This window comes from Pteropus medius, unplaced genomic scaffold (genome assembly GCF_902729225.1).
Source record: "Pteropus medius unplaced genomic scaffold, Ma_sr-lr_union100, whole genome shotgun sequence".
Taxonomy (NCBI): domain Eukaryota; kingdom Metazoa; phylum Chordata; class Mammalia; order Chiroptera; family Pteropodidae; genus Pteropus; species Pteropus medius.
Genome location: NW_024347790.1, coordinates 6,353,939 through 6,372,525, shown reverse-complemented (window position 1 = coordinate 6,372,525; position 18,587 = coordinate 6,353,939). Strand labels below are relative to the sequence as shown.

General features: G+C 37.2%; 1 protein-coding gene across 1 annotated transcript in view; it reads left to right on the top strand.

Moving 5' to 3' along the window:
* Positions 1–1,062: 1,062 nt before the first annotated feature.
* Positions 1,063–18,587, top strand: part of NEBL (nebulette) — a 101,010-nt gene continuing 83,485 nt past the window's right edge. The window contains 5 exon segments of the mRNA XM_039877524.1: positions 1,063–2,048; positions 2,140–2,211; positions 8,228–8,332; positions 9,971–10,081; positions 15,293–15,403. Coding sequence (XP_039733458.1) covers positions 1,968–2,048; positions 2,140–2,211; positions 8,228–8,332; positions 9,971–10,081; positions 15,293–15,403 — 480 coding nt within the window. The 5' untranslated portion in view covers positions 1,063–1,967.

Here is an 18,587-nt window from a genome sequence, read left to right as displayed (position 1 = left end):
GATAATACAATAGATCTTCTCTAGAATATTAGAACAGTCTTTTGGCAGAGGACTTGGAGGAATCCGTCAGAGTCCACACATTGTGCTCCTTTAGGGAAGAAATATAACGTACAGAGAATTTCCTTGTAGAATTCTCTACATTGACATGACATCGCTGTTATTTTAAAGTCAAATTTTCCAAATTTGGCACCCTTGGGATATTTCTTTTGGGCGTTTTGCTTATAAGCAGGATACGTGATGCCATTAAGTTAGCCTGTATCAAATACTGTTTCATGCAAAGACCAACGACTCCTCTGGAACACGTTTTTTTTCAGAATAGAACAGTGCTTTCCTAAGAAACGTTTCACAAAAGAATGTTAGTTTTCTGGAGTATCAGATATCATTAAAAATAGGTAGGCAGGTAAGTAGATAGGTAGATAAATAGTTTAGATTAGATTAGATGGATAGGATTTCATGGATTGGATTAAGCAAACTTAAATACTTTTCTGGGTTGTAGGTCTTCTCAGAGCTCCTAGTGTCACCTTGCCATGTGGGTCTCGAAGTTGCAAGGGTGGATATTCATGTACAGATTTCCTTCAACATGTTCATTTAAGAAACAGTCTTTCTCCCTCTAGACTATTCTGTGGAACTTCATTCAGCCTCATGGACAACAATTTGAAAAATAATCTAAACACAGTGACAGTGTAGAATTTTTCTGGTCAGAATTTTTAGTTTAGGAAGGCCAAAGTAATTTAAAAAATAAATTAAAAACTAGATATGATATCAAGAGAAAAAAGCATTATACTTGGCTACTTAGAATGCTGTATTATTTTGAATAAAATTGTATGTTATATAATTAGTTTTATTATTCACCATAGGGTATTTTTTATGTCTAATACTGATATGCTATGGCTGTATAAATATAAATTTAGCTTAGGATTTAAAAACCAAATTGCTAAATTATGAACTGGATAGAGTCTTAGAATTGCCTGAATTAACATTAAAGGATTGGTTTTGAGAAATATATTTTTAATTATATAAATAATGATGTTTACCACATTATAAATATTGTTATAGTTTGTTTTTCCAAAGTTTTTCAAGTGCGTATTACACACCGAGGAATATATAAGTAATGAATTTGTAAAAATTGACACAATGGGCAAAATTGAAAAAGGATGATTATTATTTTCTGAAACAATGATGTTTCTAGAACTTTTCAGTGATATATCAGCCTATGTTAACTGCAATTTTTCATGTTTAATGATGTTTACAATTAACACAATAAAGCAATATAGCATTAACAGTCATAATTAACTCCGAATAGATTCTTTGAAGGGTTCAAAGGGCTTTTCATAATAAATTACTAGCCTTTAGTCAGCTAATATATTTTTTAGAATGTGAGAAGTACATATGTGTCTCAAAAAATTTAATTTAGGTTAATGAAATGAGTTTGAATGATTCAGAGTCATAATACCAAATCTGAGCTATGGCTGACATTCTAATGAAAGCTTTATTTAGAAGGAGCTGAAGAATCTTTGAGATAACAGGCATGGGCTATGCTATCTTGAGTGTTATAGCTGAGTAGTTTCCCCAGAATTTTGAAGTCTTTTTCAAGCTCTTTTATGAAGGAATCGAATTAGTGAAATATAAATAAATGGTCTCTTCTGGATTTTTTAACCAGTTAAAAGAGCGTTGACTTTACAAGTTTATGAAATTGAATTTTGCCTGTTAAAATGTTATTTCCACTTGGGAAGCTAGCTTTGGCCTACCTCCGGGATCCTGTTCCATCCACTCACACAGAGCTGTGATAAGGAGAGTGAAGTGTGAGCTAAATAGGGAGGTGGCCTGGGCAAGGTCATTCCTGCTAGGACACTACAGACTCCGAGATCTCAAGGGTGCTGCAGTACATAAAAAGTGCTCCTTTGGAGAATTAAAAAGTATAGGGGTGTGTGTATATATATGAGAGAGAGAGAGTGAGAGAGAGAGAAATGAGGGTCCCTGTATTTGAGGATATAAAAGATGAAACCGAAGAGGAAAAAACAGAGGAAGAAGAAAATGAAGAAGACAGGGTGAGTGGGCAGGTACCTACTGAAGAAGGATATTTGTTCCTCTAAGTTGCTGATTAGAAATACGTTTTCTTTCCCCTTTCGTTCCATACAGGTGTTCTTTAAGCCTGTTATTGAAGACCTGAGCATGGAACTGGCCAGAAAATGCACTGAACTCATTAGTGATGTAAGTGACTTAAGTAGTTTTTGTCTTATTTTTGTGTTGTGTGTGTGGCACTATTATGTCATAGAATCATAGAACCGGAGAGTAAATCCTGACATCATCTATTAAAACACAATTATTTTCCAGATCATGGAACTGAGTCCAGACATTTTAGGTGATTTCCTTGAGGTCACCCATAAAGAAAATCTCTGCAGAACCGGGTGTCTGTGTTCTTACTCCTGTGCCTCATGGATTTTGCTGTCACTCTGACATGAAATCGTAAAGCATTGAATTCAGCGCATATTCCTTTCGAGAACCCAAAGCCTTTTACAATTTGCATAATTTTGTAATTTGTTTGGGGAGGATCTCTGTCTAAAAGAATAATTTAAAAAAAAAGAAAAACATTTTGGGAACCTTTTAAGGAATCTCATGAATACATTTTCCAAACCAGAAAAATGTGTAGAGTGCCAATGTGCACATAACGCTGATTTTCAATTTAGGATCCATGGATAAGTGAACTGAGTGTTAAGAATCCTGAACTAGACGATGAGGAGGATTTTAGTGAAAAGGAGCATTTTTGTTGTGACTCTTTTCATGAACTAGACTTGGTTTATTTTATTCTTCAAGGGGATCCTAGAATTATAGAATTAACTCATATTTATAGATATTTACAGTAAATAAGTGAATTAGAATACTAGAAGCACAAGGAAATATATCGCTCACTGGCGATGAGAATTTAGATGATCCTAAAACAGTGGGAAGAGAATGGCTGGAACAGTAGAAAGATGGCTCACGAAAAGCAAATAAGTGCCTGTGAAGAGGTGAGCACAATACTGGGCATTTCGGTGGTGCTTAATGAGCAATGTGATCAGAATATTTTACAAATGTTTGTTTTCAAGGGAAGTCAATCCTAGGCAGTGGAGTGGTGTGCTGGCAAGTTCTCTGAAGTCAATTCACATGAGTCAACTTAACAGTAACCTTGGGCAGGCAGGCTGGGCTTAGTTTCTCAAGGGCAACATGCGGGCTAGTAAGATTGAGTAATGGTACACAGCTGAAGTGTTTAGTAGACTGGAACATTGTGAGTACTCAGGACATGCTAGCAGTTATTCCCTACTACGTCTGTAAATGACTTTTGTGCCCGTCCAATCACGTTTTGCATATGACTCTGTGTTGCCTTGTGATTTGTTGGGAAGAGCTAGAGGATGGTGGGAATCATACCCCTGCCAGGCATTGCAGCTTGTGAGGTAGATCCTATTGTTTTTCCCATTTTAGAGGTGAGGAAGTAAAGGCTCAGAGAGGCTGAGTCACCTACCTGGGTCACACAGATAAGCAGCGGGGAGTAGCATTTAAACACAAAACCCTCTTTTATCCCCACACCAGTCTTTTCCCTGGTCTCAAACTTCAATTTAAAGACAAACCTTCAAGCCCCTTACTTTCGTTTTCTAATTCATTATATTCTGAAGGGGCACCTGTGTGTTTTACCTGAGCCTTTGTATTTGTCTGAAGATGATCTGTTTGCAGCCTACGTCACCAAGAGGACGTGGTATATTGTTGGCCCGCTCAGTATTCCTACGTCCTGAAGCTTTAAGAAGCAGCCTCACATTCTGTTGATCAAACCACACAGCTAGTGAGCCACAGACCTGGGATGTGAAACAAGGTCTGTCTGACTCTATGCCTCAGCCACCATGATGTCTTCCTCTCTTGTGTGCCATGCATGGTTGTCCTGTGCCACACGAAGCATTGGCACAGGCTCTCTGAGCCTCAGTTCAGAGCTGGTGCAACCCGAGGTTGAGTAGCTTCCCAAGGCCACCTGGCTAGTCAGGGGTGAGGACAAAATTCAGACTTAGGTCCAGCTAAGTCCAGAGCCCGATGTAGCCACTCGTCACTCTGTTCCATTTTACTAGATAAGAAGAGTAGCTTTAAGGGTTTCTCTTCACGGAGCAGCCCTTCTACATCCCCCTCATCATCCTTCTGTCTCTCTTTGGACCTCTTCTAGCTTTCATGCCTTTTTAGGGGGTGTAATGACCAGATCTGCGCACAGCAGTCCAGATGTGGATGGCCTGTGGCTGTGAGTAGGGTGGGACGGTGTTTCCTTTTGTCCCTGAACCCTTTGTGATGATATTCAGAGTTTCCTGGGCTTGGGGGCTGCAGAGAGCTGTTAGAGCAACCTCATTTTTGGACATCATGCTCAGCCATTGGCAGCCCTAATTCCTGACTTGTAGCTGATCTTTTAGTAGCAGTTTGAATGATTTTCACCGTGCTAGGGATGACTGCCATCTGTTTTGTCGGCCCTCGGCCCTCTGAGAGCTTCCCCAGTTCAATTCTTTCAGTTTCCCTCTCCCTGAGCGCTCGGGGTCAGCAGCAGGCCTGTGGACCTTGCGGTATCATGCCCTTGCAGGATAATTTATTAAAATGTTAAATTTGATCCAGAGGGATGTCCTGGGAAGCCTGCACTGTATAGAATTCTCCATTTTTCAGGCCAGGTGGCTTCACTTCAGAGATCAGTACGAGGCATTTTTTAGTCTTTCTTTGCTTCACCTAGTTTCTGGTTTGCAAGTGCCCTGCCCATATTGTGGGGTTTCCCTCTGCATAAGTCACTTCCCAGTCTAGAGGACACCTGGTCCTCGGACGCAGCCTCTCTTATTTTTCTGTTAACCAAAAATCATGCTTTTTATTTCTCCAGATATCCTCTCTGCGTTATTTTATCCTGTTAGTCAGCTATCTAATCAATCTCTTAAATAAATCATATCTATCGACTCTATTGAGCAGTCAGAATCACGGATATAGTAGCTTTTTTTCAGATGGTCATAAAAATATTCGGTTAAAGGGGACCTTTTATACGTTTCTGTTAATTAAGTATAAATTCTTCTGCAGAGCAGTTTTGGCCACATCTGCATGAAGCCTCTGACTCAATGTTTTGGTTCAAGCCTTTTTAGGGTGTTCATGTGCGTGGAGCAGAAAGAACATTTTTTTTCCAGGCAGATGAGCATCGTTTGCTGTGGGTAAATCTTTCCAATGCTGAAAACATTAGATTTATGGTTATCCCTCCAGGGAAAGCTCTGACTGTGTTAGAGGACCTGGGAGAACAGCCTCGGCTCCAAGCACTCAGTTAGCATGAAGTACGTATGGTTCTTTCTTCCAGGGTTTACTGCATTGAACCAATATGGCTCCATTTGTGAAAAGACTTTCTGGGTACTTTTGGTTAAGAGTGCTTATAAAAAGAAGTATCCTCAAACATTTTTACAACTGCCACCCACTTTCAGCCATTAGCTAAATCTCCTACTAAGTGTCAAAAACAAAAACAAAAAACTAGGCGAGGAGGAGGAAGCGCCACCGCCACCGAACTAATTTAACTCTCAGTGTAGTTGAGACATGGTGGGATTCATGGGTGAGGTCAAAGCAGAAAGTAAATATCTGTGGCATCTTAATGATCATTAAGTTATCAACTTCCTCCTTTTGTTCTCAATCAGGAAATAACTTGGATGGTGTATTGGTTATAAGGACAAATGGCTGCAAGTAACAGGAAAACCCCAGCACAGAGGTTTGACATATAGGTTTTTTTTTTACACACGAAGCCTGGAGGATGGGGGTCCAGTTATGGCAGAGTGGAGGCTGTCAGACTCTCAGGTTCCTTTCCTTGGGCTCTGTCATCCTCAGTATGGTGCGTATTGCCTATGATGACATCATTGCTTCTGTATCCCTGTGATTCTTGGGAATGGAAAAAGGCGGAAGTGCGATGCCCTGCAAAGTGTCCCAGGGCTGTGCCAGCAGCTGTCTGCCTTTATGACAGAGATACCAGAATACTGCTGGGAAGACTCCACTCATGTCTCATGGCCAGAGCTGGGCTCCTGGCCTCCCCAGGCCAATCACTGGCCGAGAGGAATAAGAAAACCATGCTTGGTTTAGAGGAATTTGTCCTCTGGGGCTAGGGTAGGGGCCTTGTTAATCTCGTAAATACATTCGGGTTTTGTGATAGGAAAGGGGGAAGGATAGGCAATCTACTCAATAGATAGGTTGTATTAGGAGATGGCTGTCTACTCAGTGTTTTTTATTTTACTGAAGATTGTGTGTCAGTCATCGGTACAGTTTTCTTTCATTTATCTTTTCCTGGTATAGGAAAGCTACTAATATGTGACATTTTTTTGTATAAAAATTTCAGCTCATTAGCTTATTGTCTATCATTCATATAGTATAATTCATGAGAAATTAGAAACATATTTGTGCGTGTGTACGTATATCTCTCTTTTAACTAAAGACCAAAGAAAGGCATGGATACCACACTTCAGACTGAGCTATTTGCCTGCATAGCAAAGGAAGTAACTCCTTTACCCTTATCCTGTGCTCCTGTCCTGAATGTTCTGCTCAGGACAGAGCTTATCAGGGGTCTTGTGGCCATAGCACGTACCACTGCAGCAAACAGTGAGAATGTGATAGGGAAAGGGTGGTGGCAAAAGATAAAAATAATGAGGCAGACTTAAGCCTAATGATAGGTTATTTTCTCTCGCACTTAATTATATAACAGAGACACTTCTCTTTTCCTCCTTATGATCAAAATAGCCCACTATTTATCATACTGCCATTAACAGTTTAATTACTAGTGACTGAGGAGGGTGATTTGCAGAGACCTAAAATTATAGCTAATCTCTAGAAGGAAAAAAAGTCATTTAGTGCTCAGATAAGATAAATATGTTCTAATGTTGATTTCATGAATAAAGCAAATGTTTAATGTGGTAGGTATGTAATATCTAAGAGTCACTGCAGTGAAATATGGTATTTTGAAATAAGGTTATTTCATATATTCATATCTGGTTACAGTCAAAAAAGGCCCCTCAAAATCGGGTTTGCATAGGGTGAAATCTCTATGAAATGTTTGTGTGAAACATCAGTATTAGTCGTGTCCTTTAAAAACCAGGTAGTATATCGAATTAAACTTCACTTTTAGGTTATAATTAGGGAGACCATGTAATTTCTCATCTGAACTGGGACATTTTCTTCAGCTTAAGTAGTTACAGTCTTGGGTTGACAAACACGACCTTATTACAGGTTGATATTAACTATCAGCAGATTACCTTCATCCTTTCAACTAGTCATAAATCCCTCCCCTCCACCCCAGTTTTCAGATTGGGTTGTAGTTAGTGTAACAGTGGGATGACATTTCAGGCCCTTCTCCATAGTTCCTGGCTTCTTTTTGGCGCTTGTGTCCATGTGGTGTCTTTATCCAGAATAACAATTCTGGCCCTTCCCCAGGGAGAAAGGATGACTCATTTTACTAGTGAGTTCCAGAGGACAAATGAGCATCTTCAGCAAAGCCTCACTGACCTTTTTCTTGCTCATCTGCTTACTCACAGCAGGGAGACATTGTGGGATGGTCTCAAACATGCGGCAAGCTCTCTGGGCACTCTTGTTGGGGGAGGTGAGGAGGGTGGGAGACCTATGCGTGCTCATAAATTGAGTAAGCTTGATTTGAGGGGAATTAATTAGTAGCAGGAAGCCCATCGCAGCAACAATTAAGCTCCTTCCTCTAATCTGGCGTGTCTAGGTGATGATGCTGATAGTGATCTCTATTTGTTTAATTTCTGCTTCTACTTCTTAAATGGTTCCATCTGTCTTGATGACTACTTGTTTTCAACCTAGAGGTAGGCAGCTGTATTTGTTTGACCACAGGTTTAACGGCTAAGGTCAATGGCTTAAAAGTAACAGTAAACCAGTATACTCGTGAGAGTTAAATGGAGAATATTTAATAATTATTCTGGACAAACTGGGCAACAGGACCCCATAATCATTGTGGGTCCAACACATGTGATTCTTGATGCTAACTGGACCCTTGCTTATCTAAGGAAGAGGATTTCTTTATTATGCCTTACTGCTTTTACAAATTTGTGCTGGGTATGTTTATTTGATTTGGCTGTTTTGAGCATCATTCCACATTTGAGTATCTACTTCAGAAAATGGACTTTCTCAAGTTAATTTTTCTCTTCAAAACACGGAGCATTCAACTGTTTATCTTCTTTCTCTTCTCATGTGAACTGTTCTCTTTTAGATCCATTATAAAGAAGAATATAAAAAATCTAAGGACAAGTGTACATTTGTGACGGACACTCCTATGCTAAACCACGTAAAAAATATTGGTGCTTTTATTTCTGAGGTAAGGCATCAAAAACTTCAAAATGGCTTGCATTTTCTTTTTCTATTTATGTAGGTTAAAGTCTGTGCATTAGAGAATAATATTTTTGAAAGCATCACTAAATGTTGGTGGTATCTATACAGTTATGTAAGTGTATGTACTATCAATTAATTCATGTAATATGACATATTTTACTGTCTGTGGTGGATATATTATATTATATATGTCTATATTTTGACTCCAACCCTTTCCCGTTTACATAGAATTACTCTTGAAAAGAGTAATTCTACTTATTTTATTCAATAAGTAGAAAGTACTGGCAAGATAGTCTTAGAAGTCCCATTATTTTATTTCCTAACAGACTTATTAGTTATGTTATCGAATATCCTTTTGAAAATATATTAAATTTAACAACTGATTCCATAAAATGTGACATTTTTGGTAAGTAATTCTAAATCGATTTAAACTGTTTTTGAGTAGGATCAGTTCAACAGAGATACCTATTTTGAAATCAAAGAGTGAGAAATGTACTACATTTATTTTCCAGCTGAAAAATCATATAGTCTCTTTCTGAGAGCATTTAGGACCACAATATGTGTTGCATTGAAAAACTGTTATGGCGATTTCTGTGATAAGGCATTTCTGCAGTCTGTGAATAGATCACTTAGAGAAGATAAACTTGACAAGAGAATGAATAAAATAGTGTAAACGACTGACCTCTAGTGTTTCATATGTTGGAAAAAGATCAACATAATATTTCTCAGAATTTTTTTTGCTAATGTGAAAAAATTGTGAGGCAAATTGGTAAATGTCCTTTTGTTATGTACCCAAATTTCCTTTTATTAAGTACCCAAATCCTTGTGGGAATGCAAGGTTTATACAGGACACATGCTCAATAAATCAGTGCTTAAATCTAGCTTTGAATGGGAGTCATATCAGAGACTTGTCGACAGAGTGTGAAAAAACACCGTTTTGTTTATTTGTGTTAGCTGTTACTTCTCCTGTGCAGAGAAATTCTTGATGTTCTTAATTATTAATTGGTTCATTTGCCTGAAGGAGTTAACTGCAGAGCAAAAAAAAAAAAAAGTATGCAATCCGTTGTGTTACTTCGAACCTAATCTTCCCAAGTGAAAATGGTGAATGTGTTTTTCTCTTTATAGTAAAGATTGAGATCACTTAGGGACAGTGCAGATTGGACATGGGAAGGCGCAGGAAAAGCAAAAAAGCAATCCATCCCCTATTGTGATAGAAGGAGGTTAAGAAGACTTGAAAAAAGCAACCATCCTTTGCACAGGTTCTAGATAGTATGTTCTAACTACTCGTATTTTCTGGAGCAACTCAAATGTTTCATTGCTTTCAGACTTTTCTTCAATGATCAAACATGAAGCTCTCAGTATACACAAATAGATTTACATTTAGAAATGTACATAGGTTTAAATAGAAAAAATAGGCACTTTTTTTCCTGAAAGTCTCATTTAAAGATTGCTCTGTGATAAATTGGATTTATATTTCTTCAAAATAGGTTTGCCAGATCCAGTATCTAAGATTAGTCTTCAGAGTTTTTAATTAATTCTGTTTCTGAAGAAAGCTTTTTAAAAAATTCTCTTTCAATATTTACAGTAAAAGAGAGAAATGTTTATTTTTTTTCTTCCCCCCCAGGCAAAATACAAAGGCACCATTAAGGCGGACCTTTCCAATTCTCTTTATAAGCGGATGCCAGCCACGATTGACAGCGTCTTTGCAAGAGAAGTTACGCAGCTTCAGAGTGAGGTGTGGTTTTCCTGAATTGTTGTATAACTATGTGGATAAAATATATAACCTAATATAAATTATTTAAAAAGTTGTTTATATTGGGTACTACATACCGAATAAAGGATGGAAGCAAGTGATTCATGGCCTGTTAGTAGTCACTGGTGGAGAAAATGGAAAGCATAAGCAAGTTTATGTTAGTCACATAATACTGTTTTTCCTAATCTCATTCACAGCTATTAATAGAACAAAATTTAATCTTATTTAAACAGTTCACTTAGATTGAAATCTTATAGCAAATATTAAACTAGTCTCTGATTTAATGTGTGATTTCTAGTGGAGAACATTCCAGCAGCTTATTAAAAGTCACACAAAGAGTTAATGGTTAGATTGAGGATCCACATGTCTGTGCTCCATCAATTAGACAAGTGGTTCCTGAATTTCCTTCTCTGTGGATTTTTTTTTCTATTTGGAATATCTCAGGCTACCAAAAAGAGCCTCCATCAAGTGGAAGTGGCCATTTTAGTGGTTGCAAGTTACAGACAAACTTAGCAACTGTCATCAAGTAAACTCATTTTGAATCCATAAGACTTCAAGGGTGATTTTACCTTTATAGTACGCCAGCACATAAGGAATACTTAATGCATTTAATTTGTCCTATTTCTTAAAACGGAATTTTGAAATAGAATATTTCACCGTTCTCACTCCTCTTATTGTTTTGTTTTCTTCATAGCACGATCTGATTTTTTTAAACTTCATTAATCTGTTCCTTGTCTTCCTAAGTGACATGAGAGCAGGGGCCTCATCTGTCTTGTCCTCTTCTGTACCCTCTGCTTAGAACAATCCCTGGCACATAGGAAATGTTTAGGAAATACTCGTGAAATGGATTTTTATTTAATTCGTTGATTTTCTTTCCAAGGAAATGTTTCCTTTTACATAGTTTACATTCTTCGTGCTACGTTTTAGGTTAATAATAACAGTAAACACACAGAAATGCTTACTATATGTTAGGTGCTATTCAGTGCCTTTTATATATATTTATGTCATTTAATCCTCCTAGCCAATCTATGAGATATCCCCATTTTGGAGATGTAGAGCCTGAAGCACAGAGAGGTTAGGTAACTTGCCGTAGGTCACACAGCCAATAAATGGCTGAGCCAGCACATGAAGACAGTTTGTCTGGTTCCAGAGTCTAGTTTCTTAACCACACACTGTACCGCTTCTTTCTTACCATTTCTATCCATCTTTATTATTATTATTATTATTATTATTATTATTATTAAACAAGTTTCCTTCTTTACTTAGATCTTTTTTTTACTTTTAAGTAGAGGATACCTAGATAATTGTAAAATAACTTGAAAATAGATGGCTCTCCAAAAATACCAAGCATAGTTATCCTTGCAATATCCTTGCAATATTCATAAATATTGCAGAATAGCTCTAAGTACTTCATTATTACAAATTTAAATGTCCGCCGTGTACCCAACTTGGCAGTAAGCTAATCTCAACTGTGCAACATGAGGCTAAAAATACGTGGTGTCAATGTTCTGCATGGGTGATCATGACCGATATGCTCCCCCCCTTTTTTTTGGCTGTCCGCATCTAGTCATGTAGCCACTTGCTAATAATACTGGCTACTTTATAAAGCAAATAATTATAACACAACACTCAAAATGTGACAAACAACGATTATGCAACAAAGAATAAAAAATTTAAAAATCTATTATTTTTATACTTACTTGGGAAGGTAACATTTTCAGATATTTACATGTTCGTTGCTCTGAAAGTACACAATGTTCCTGACCTTTTATAGCATGAATAGGTCTATAATACACAGATATGTGCAATATAGAATTCAACATGAAAAATAATCCATTTCGTGTATTTTTGAATTTATTTTATTTTATTTTTTTTGCCAGAATAGTTTATTGCTTATCTTGTTAATATGTGTTATCTTTAGTAGAATATGTGCCCTGGGAAAAATAAGTTCGCCTTTAAAAAGCAATGCCGCTTAGTATTGTAATTAGTCACTGAACTTATTGACAAAGAAAAACCTGGACTCTGAATAAGGTATCTATTTTAAAGGTTTATGTAATTGTAACACCATTTCTTTAGATTTATGTATATCAACTTAATTATTGTTAAAATTGCAATTCTCAGAGCTTACCTGGTAAAAAAGACAGTCAAGAACATTGAACCATTTGACAGTGTCTGTGATTATTGAACTTTTTACTGTGTCCAAATAGTATCAGATTTGTGCCAATAACCTAAATTAGAGTATTAGCCAAATCTGAAATTTAATGGGCTTCTGGGTTCTAATAAAATGTCTCCTAAACTTTTGACACTGAAACAAAATATTATCTTAAAACCAATTTGCAAACATTCTGAGATGCTTACATTCAAACTAGAGTGATGACGTGAAGTTAGCTAGATTAATACTCTATAGAAAATGACTGATGGGAAGAAATACCTTTAAAAAGAGAGAGAGAGAGATGTGGAGATTTTAGGAAGCCATTTTATTAGACACCCCTGATTAAAAATTTTATAAACATAGATCACAAAGAAAGCTTCTGGAAGTAGATGGATTGTGCCATGAAATAGTGAAATCTTTCTCACCAGGGCTGTTTCAGGCAGAGGCTAAATAATCCTATATTACAGAAGGAATACAGGATACTTAGGCATCTGAACCAAGGAAGTTTCTGAGAACCTATGTTTTCATCTATACTGGTCAAAGGGTCCTGTTTCAGGAGTGTCAGAAGTATCTGTGCTATTGAGTCGAAGTACATTTACCTGTAGAGTAGCTTTAAAAGTTACAGTAAGTTAGAAATATATGTACATCTTATATATGCATAGAGGAGATATAAATATATACTATGTGATCAAATATATACGATAAATGTATACATTACTTATATAAACATATTTATATGTAAAGTATACAGGATTATGACAAGTGTCCTCCACTAGTTGGATGTCCAGTTCTGTAGCAACCTTAATTCTCAAGATATAAAGAAAACTATTGATCTAGGAAATGCCACACAATAATGACAAATCTTAAGAAATTAAATTTATCAGGAAATTTATTAGCTTGACATAATTTTCCATTAGCTACTTTAAGGATGAAAATTAATATGATAAATTAAAGTTCAGCTCCATTCAATTTGATGTAATCTTAATTCTAAAGTGGTGCTTAGTAGCTGCTATAAACGAAATGACTATTTTAATGCTGCAAGTAGAAAATTACATAGCCTTTTTAAGAAAGAGTTCTTTTTAAAGTCATGTTTGATGACTCACCGTATCTGCGATAACCCATGAAATGATCAGCTGTATTGGTTATGTTTATAAAGTCACAAGTATGGTAGTCAATCTAATATATAAAATAAGCCAGGCATCCAGCAAAAAGGAGACAGGTATAAGCTAGCTCTTTTCATTTAAGTGGAAGGAACAAATCTTATAGTAATCTTTTCTCGGCTTAATAGACTTGGCCACCCATTAAACTTCTCCCTTCTCCCAAAGTTATAGAATGTAATGGAACTGAAATAATGGACTTTCTCAGCTCGAATGGAGGTTCTTAATGGGTTTTCTGCTTAACATAATTAATTGGTCAAAATGTAAAGATATGCTCATCGGAATTAGATATCCCGAAGGATTAAATCTCTGGACAGACTCTAACAAGATGAATTATCCCTGGTCTAACGTGAAGAGTTGCATGTAATAATAGACTGTATATGCAGGATTGGATGTAAGAACAAGGCTGGGTGGGACTGAATAAGACTTGAAGACATTAGTAGATAGAAATCTCGATATAGCCATCAAAAGGGAAATGTGATCTATGGAGGCATTGATCACATATAGCATATGAAAGACGATAGTCTGGGTTAAATGGAATAATTCTAATTAGGATAGGTCAGACTATATCTGGAACATTCTGGGCACCTTGAAAAAGAAAGAGATAAATTGGGATTTGCGCTGAGGATGTACAGATATTCGGTACTCGTTGGAAGTCATTGTCAGCCGTGTTCCCACGTTCAAAGTTCCGTCCTGTGAAATAGACTTCCTGTTTGGCCAAGTAGCTGCAGTTATGGGAAGTTAGACTTGGGTTTCATTAAAGGAGGAACTTTGTATCAGAGCTTTCAGAATTTAAAGACTGCGATGCCCCAGCTTGAATTCTCTTTCACTGAAAATTTTCGAGAGAAACTCAGTGGAGGAAGCAGAGAAAGGATTTAAATATTGATAGTTACCCTAGCTGGCTTTCTTTTTTGTGGTCATATTTGATGATTTAATTTTTTAAAATACTTTTGTAATTATTACTTTAATCCTTTAGAGAAGTATATTATCTAAGTTAAATGGGGGAGGCAGGTATTTTTAAATTAAAGCCTATGAGGAGTTTAAATTCATGAGAATGTTTAATAAACTCATTTATTCATCCATTCTCTAAAAATTTATTGCATTTCTACTCTTTGTCATTTACTATGATAGGCACAGGATATTAAAAGATGTGTAAGATAGAGGCATAGCTCTCAAGGAGCTCATATTGGTAAAAATTTTTCCTTAAATTTAACTGTATTCTTTTTTATTGAAAATTTGATCTTGTTTTATTCTTGATAAAACTGTTCTAATTTTTGTTTTTAAGTTGCCTTTATTCTCTTGGGCCAAGTAGTACTAACTCTACTTCATAAACTTTGATAATTAAGTTTGAAATAACTTATTCACTTATTTCTGTTTTATTCTCACTCGTTCAGTTATTCATTCATTTATTTATTCACTCACTGAGCAGATAGATACTTAGTACCGCTTTGTGCTGTTCAGGGTTTTGAGCAGTCAGTGAACTAGAGCATTTTGTTCTAGTAATGGCAGAAAGAAAATAAGTAATCTGACAGAAATTAAAAAGTATTTGAAAACTGTGAAGGAAATAAATAGAGAGTGACAGAGACACAATAAGGGGATAATTTGTTTGCTGTCTTCTGGTTCTTTAATTTCTAATTCTCTTGTTGAGTTTGGTTGCTTCTACTGCTGAATCATTCTCATACTTTCTCTCCATCCAAGTATGGAAGAGTTTTAACTTGGTGATAATTGATGGCATTAATATGATGCTTCTTTCTCTAACAGGGGACAGGGCTTGACATGGGTAAGAATTTTGCCTGCGTTATATTTTCTTCCAAAGGTTGGGGCATTTAAATATATATTATAGCCATGCCTATGATTGTGTGTGTGTGTGTGTTTTTTCTTAAGATTGCCTACAAGCAGAAACACGATGCTGCCAAAGGATTCTCAGATTACGCCCATATGAAGGAGCCACCGGAGATCAAACACGCCATGGAGGTTAATAAATACCAGAGTAATGTAAGGAAGCCGTTCCACGTGATTTTCTGGGAAATCGTGCTTAACCCAAATCAAGGCTAATGCATATTTTGCTGAAATTTAAATATGATAACACTGCTATTCAAAAAGAACTTAAAATTTTTTTTTAATTTTTATTTTCTGTATTCAGTCCGAAGTACATCTGAATTATTCTGTTAACAGAATAATTAAAATCTGGTGGAATGCTTTTAAAATGTCGGTCACTTGCAGGCCTTGGAAATTCTGCTTTGAACGAAACAGATGAATACTGTGGATCTATTGGGTTATTAATATTTCTCAGGAATCCCTTGACTTGATGGTGAAGCTCCCGTGGTTTCCAGTCTAGGATTGCAGAAAAACTGGGGGAAAGTGCATTAGAAATCAATGGCCCGGGGAAGAATCCTTCACAGATGCTAGTGAGATCATACCCCACTAATGTTTCTTTTGGAACGCTGGCGGGGAGCAAGGTGTCCAGTTAAGACTCATGGCAAATGGAAAAGCAGTAGATGAGTAATGGTTGGCTTGGAAGCAGAAGCCAAGAGGGCGGAAGTGAGTTTGTAGAAGATGAATTTCTTCTTTGGTTTTAAGTTAGCAAGTACATCAGAGCTTTCAGATGTTTGTTCTTTTATCGTCATTCTCCTGGTGGCCTGGAAGAAAAATGTCTTCCTGAAATCTTAGAGAAAGCTTATTTATCTCTCTCCCCTTCACAAATCCTCTGCTCTCTAGAAGGAATACAGGACTTGTTTGTCAAGGTGTGGGTTAGAATCGGTTAAGATAAAGTATCTATCCTAGTTGGGTGAAGAAACTTGCCTTCTTAGAAAATGACCTGAACCGTCATGGTCATCTCACACAGGGTCTTGTCCCACCACTTAGTTCTCTTACTGAATGATGCTTTGCAGGCTCTGTGCCCTCAGAGCCCCAGCTGTGCAGAGTGTCCTTTGCAAGATGACAGCAGTTAATCTGATATTGAATTAAAGTAGGGTCAATGCTTAAGTAAAAACTGAGTGAAGTTTTACATTTTAATCCAAATGTATAAACATATGCCAATACCAAAGCACTTTTCTAAGATGGTTTGAGATTGATGAGATGAGGAAACTCTATGTCTGTCATTACCAGCAAGGTCATTTTCAGGGGACGCTTTATAAGAACAGTTTGCTTACAGAATGACCATAATAATTATAATGACTGCCACTTAGCGAGCATCGCTGTGTACTAGGACTGTGCTGAGACTTTGATCATTCCGAGTCTCACAAAATCCTGTACCAATTCCCATTTTGTAGATGAGGAAAATGAGACTAAATAATCAAAGCCTCTAGTTGGCTCTTTCTGTTAGCCCCTGCTGCCTCCCTTTTAAAGGTCACTGGTTATTGGTCAAGATTTTAAATGAAAATTTTAAACGCACGCAGAACAGGTTATCGTTAGAATTCAGACCAATGGCTCCAGCGCATTGCACGCAAGAAGGTGGCAGTGTGCGGGGGACGGGGCTGGCGTCACGTGGACTCCTCTGGGGGCCCTTTCTCACTCTGTAATGCAATGAAATCCAAATACAGAAGTTCCTCATTGCAGAACTGCAGTTATTATTTTAGGTTCGCCTTTTCTTTTAAAAGGTCTTTGATTGAGGGATTGAGGGAATAGCGTACAAAGCCCTTTTCGCCTATATTCAATACTGTGTACCTATGGGGAAAGGGACGTATTTACTTATACTCCTCTGCCTACCGAGCTCAACCTTTACGTGCTGAGTTTGTACATATAATAGGATTTAGAAAGTGTTTAAGACTATTTGCTCAGATTTGAAGTGAGAGGATATTTGTATTCTACCTGTGAAGTAGTTGATATTCCTCTGGAGTCAAGGCACTTCAAATAATACATTCATTGTCCCTACCCTATGAAATTTGACGGAGGTTTTGAAAGCCACAAGGAAGGAAGTACATCTATGTTGGGGTTCGGTCGATGAGGCAGACAAAACTTGCTTCCCTTAAAACTTCACTCTGACGAAATTCATTCGCAGAGAATTTCCCAATGGGATTACCCTTTCATAATGTGGAATGTCACTTTGCAGTAAGCCTATCAAGGACGTAATTTCATTTGAAATCAAATGCGTCATCACAGGTGCCTCCGACTTACCTAGAGACAGTGCAAGACAGCATCTCTGTTTTTACCTTTTCAGGCTTCCATCCAAATCAAGTCGGCTTTCTCATATCTGTTAGAGACCCAAGAAACTGAGTCGACTACTCAAAGCCTTCGTTTCCGCCTCCTTTCCACTCAGACCTGTTATTAGAACTCTCAGCAGTGAGCCAAAAGGAACGCTTTCTCTTTCACGATCTTTCTCTCCTTTAGAGATGCGAGTGAGCAGACGAGAGTGGGGACAGGCTTCTTTGTGACCGGCCTCTGAGTAACCGAGAGTTCCAAGGGGAAGAGTATTCGGGGTGGGGGACAGGAGTCTCTTTTATCACCCCCAAATTCAGTGATCATGAAACAGGGAAAATATATTTCTAAGAATATCCTCCTCTGTGGCATATAACAGAAAAGGAATTTGGAGTCAGACTAGGGTTAAAGTGCTTGCTTTGCCGCGTGCTGCCTGCGTGGCCTTGGACAAGTGACTGACAACTTCAAATCTCAGTTTTTCCATATGTAAAACTGGTCAATGATCTTTATCTCATTAGTGTTCTAGCAAATGTTATCTAAGATGATATATATATAAAAGGCTCTGCAGGAGAACCACTCCTTAAAATATGAGTCCCATTTGGTCCCCCTCCAGTTTTAAAGGGTGATTTAAAATTTAATTCGAAACAATTAAAAAGAATTAAGATTTTATGAACAGGCCAAATCAATACGAAATTTATATTAAGAAGCATTTAAGGCAGAAGGGCACATTCAAAAGGTTCCCAAACCCATATAACTACCCATCTTGTTGATGCTATAATCAAAAAATGATTAAAAGAGCCAATGTAAATCCTTTTGGATCTTAAGGGATGCACCCCTGCCAAATTTTCTAATGTAATTAGAGGAACTGGAGGTATTTTATCCTGCTGCTTTTCCCTAAAGATGAGCTTGTAATGGAAACCTTGGTAATGTTAGTAGTACTCATCAATCTTACCAGAGACATGAAGTCCAATGGTTCTGAAGTAAGTCAAATTTTAAACTACCATTTTACATCTTATAAGTAATGTGGTCTGTATAGGCTTGT